At 34.1% G+C, this 2,986-nt stretch overlaps 1 protein-coding gene across 2 annotated transcripts in view; it reads right to left on the bottom strand.

Moving 5' to 3' along the window:
• Nucleotides 1,053-2,986, bottom strand: part of LOC107648007 (CLIP-associated protein) — a 12,544-nt gene continuing 10,610 nt past the window's right edge. For both annotated transcript variants that reach the window (XM_016352039.2, XM_016352038.2), the window contains exons 21-22: nt 2,254-2,355; nt 1,053-1,484 (exon numbers count right to left, since the gene is read on the bottom strand). In XM_016352039.2, the coding sequence (XP_016207525.1) occupies nt 1,323-1,484; nt 2,254-2,355 (264 nt within the window). In that variant the 3' untranslated portion in view covers nt 1,053-1,322. The remainder of the gene's footprint in view (nt 1,485-2,253; nt 2,356-2,986) is intronic.

The raw sequence follows: 2,986 nt of genomic DNA, 5'->3' as shown, positions 1-2,986 counted from the left end.
CTTTGTTGTATAATTTATTTTTTATTTTTATATAAATATTTTGTTATACTAAAAAGTTGAATTCAGTCTTCTCATTTAGCCATTTAGGCACTTCTGCTTTCTGCTAATATTTGTGTAGGTGTGGCTTACTAGAGAAATAGATTTGATCGAAAATGACATTCACTTGGATTCCAGCTGTGGTTATTCTTTTACCTAAAAGGCAAGTACAGCGAGATTATCAGATTATCCATTAACTCATATATAGCTTAAGGGTAATTCCATAATTTAATTATATTTGTTTATTTGGCAAACCCTAAATCCAAATATCTCCTGGTGCGTCAAAAAAAGTGAGATCGCTCGTTTTAAGAGTGGAGCCTAAATTGTTTGTTATTGAGAAGTGTAAAAGGGTCAACATTTTTTTTTTCTTATGAGGATAAAATACGTACAAGCTGCTTCATTAATAGTTTAGAAATATTGTATTGATTTCCGAAAGCCCCCGGAAATGGAAATGGAAATGTAGTGCTTGCCTTACTGATAGCATTAGTAGCTTTTGTATGTGCTGTAATCTTGGTATATAGTGATATCGACATTAACAGAATTTTTTGTGGTGTCCCATTGGGATAATGCTAGTAGCTTTATCAATTGGAATTTATGGCTAGTGTTATGGTTAACGATTTGGATGGAATCCGTGATGCATTTGCATTTGAGAGTTGCAAGTATACGATGGACATTTCCATTACACAAATAATTTTTCCTATATATTCTCAATACAACAATTTCATTTGATCATTTATTAGAAGCCGGGTTAACTTCGTAGAAAACACTAACCTTAAAAGAAACGCTAAATAATCTACAATAGATGAGGATCTAAATCATGAATTTTCCTCATTAAGAATAAAACAAACAACATTGAAGCAAAGCGCCTTTTGCGAATACTTTGGTTTTATTCTGGCACGTTAGGGTCCCCTAAAATAATGATGATAATAGTATAAAAATGAATAGATGATTTTCTTGGGGTGACAATAATTGTAGCTTGAAAATACGTTTCAAGAAACTTATACCTAAATCCAATATAAAAAAGTAAATGAACCACTAAAAGAATGTAGTACAATCAAATCAATAATGTTTACTCAATATACATTACATGTGTCACTGCATTCCACCAGATCACCACCAGCACCTCTAAATTCGAATAAACATTGGCATAGAAAAAGTAAAGACCAAAACTATATTTTATAAAACAGAGGAAACGGACCTCTAAAATTCATGCACGCAAATATACAAAATACACAACAAAGAATAATAACACCCAAAAATCACAAATTTACTTCTGAATGAGCATGCTAATCATGAGAGGCATCAATGGCTTTGCCTGTCCTCGCTTGTGAGATTCTATTCGCATAAATAGTGACCAACTTCAACTGTGTGCTGTTAAGCCCTTGCAAATATGGCAAGAATGCTTTCCCAAGCATGATATAGATGTCCACAAGACAGAAAACAACGGTCTGTAACCATCCACCACACAAACGGATGGAGAAAAATGAGGAAGTTTAGAAAAGGGGGAAAAAGGAACAAGCATAAAACCAGCCTACAATTTTTAGCAATAGAAACAATACACCAATCTTCTCATTCAAAGAAAATATTTTGATTCAGTCAATCAATTTCATAATCCTTTTAGTGGTGTATATTATGATATTATTGGTTAAAAGAACAAAATCATATTCAGTATCTGAACTGAAGCGTGTTTATGAAATTGATTAAAGAGGGTAATGAGTGCCAATGGTAAGGAAGGAGCAAAGCAAGTTTAAGTGACACAAACATCAAACATCAACATCACTAGACAAGGAGTTTAAACATGAAAAAGGGACTAATTACTAGCAATTGATTCCCTTGAATGGTTTTGTTTATGCAAGTATGCTTGGAAGTNAATTTATGAGGATACGCCAATACCATCCGTGGCATTGGTGACGTGTTTGTGGTCAAGGCCAAGAGTGGCATTGCACTGATGATGAGAGGCACATAAAGGAGTAACTAGTGAAGGTACTTCTACCACAAAAGTAGATACATTGTATACTGGCATCATTGCTTTTTACCCAAAAATATTTTTCTACTAATGATGGAATATAACTATTTTAAGGTGCTAATGATGGAACATAGCTGCATTCATCTGTTACACTGATCTCAGACTGATCGACAAGGAATTTTTTACAGCCTGAATTTTTTGTATATTTAGTAGAGCACAATAAATTATTTCACGCAAAAGACCCTACATACCTTGCGAACATCTGCACTCTGGTTTCCGAAAGCTTCAAAAAGAGCAGGTAGAAATGAAGGTAACTGAGCCATCAGTTCCTCCTGAGACAGCCGGCCAACAAGCTGAAGAAAGAAATCAAATTACGTTAGAATGATCATAAAGCATATTTGAATCTTGTATAAAAAACGCTCCTAAGAATGAAGGGGTCAGAGTTTAAAATATTGGATGTCGTAAGGCTGGGGTACATAAACAAATCATAAGACAATAAAAAGCATGATCCATTAGCATGTGGTTATCACTATCATTAACTGATTGTGATCCTACTTTTTAAGAATCAATACAGAATTCAACCATGCAAAGTATGTATGATAATTCTGAATTCTCATTCAAGGGGTAAAAAAGGAATGGAGAAAAGTGTCCCTGTTAAGGGCCATTTCTGAACAACAATGAAAACTAAGGAAACAACCAAAGAACAAAGGAAATGGCATATTGGCTGAGTGATCGAGGTAACCAGGATGTAAACATGAAAGAATATAATAAATAACTAAACACGGAAATGCAAGGATAAGTTTTATAATCTAATATAGAATATGACACAATAATATGCGGCATTTGTTAAATAGGTCAGGTGACTTGCTAGTGGGTCTGTAGCCTAGCCTGTAGAAAATAAGTTCAGGCTTAGGCCTTTTAAAAGCGTTTGTTAGTTAATAGGTCAGATCCAGGCTCATTCATAATCCTATTTGGCCTGTGACT

This window comes from Arachis ipaensis, chromosome B06 (genome assembly GCF_000816755.2).
Source record: "Arachis ipaensis cultivar K30076 chromosome B06, Araip1.1, whole genome shotgun sequence".
Classification (NCBI taxonomy): domain Eukaryota; kingdom Viridiplantae; phylum Streptophyta; class Magnoliopsida; order Fabales; family Fabaceae; genus Arachis; species Arachis ipaensis.
Note: the sequence above shows the minus strand (reverse complement) of the source record. Positions and strands in the feature narration are given on the sequence as shown.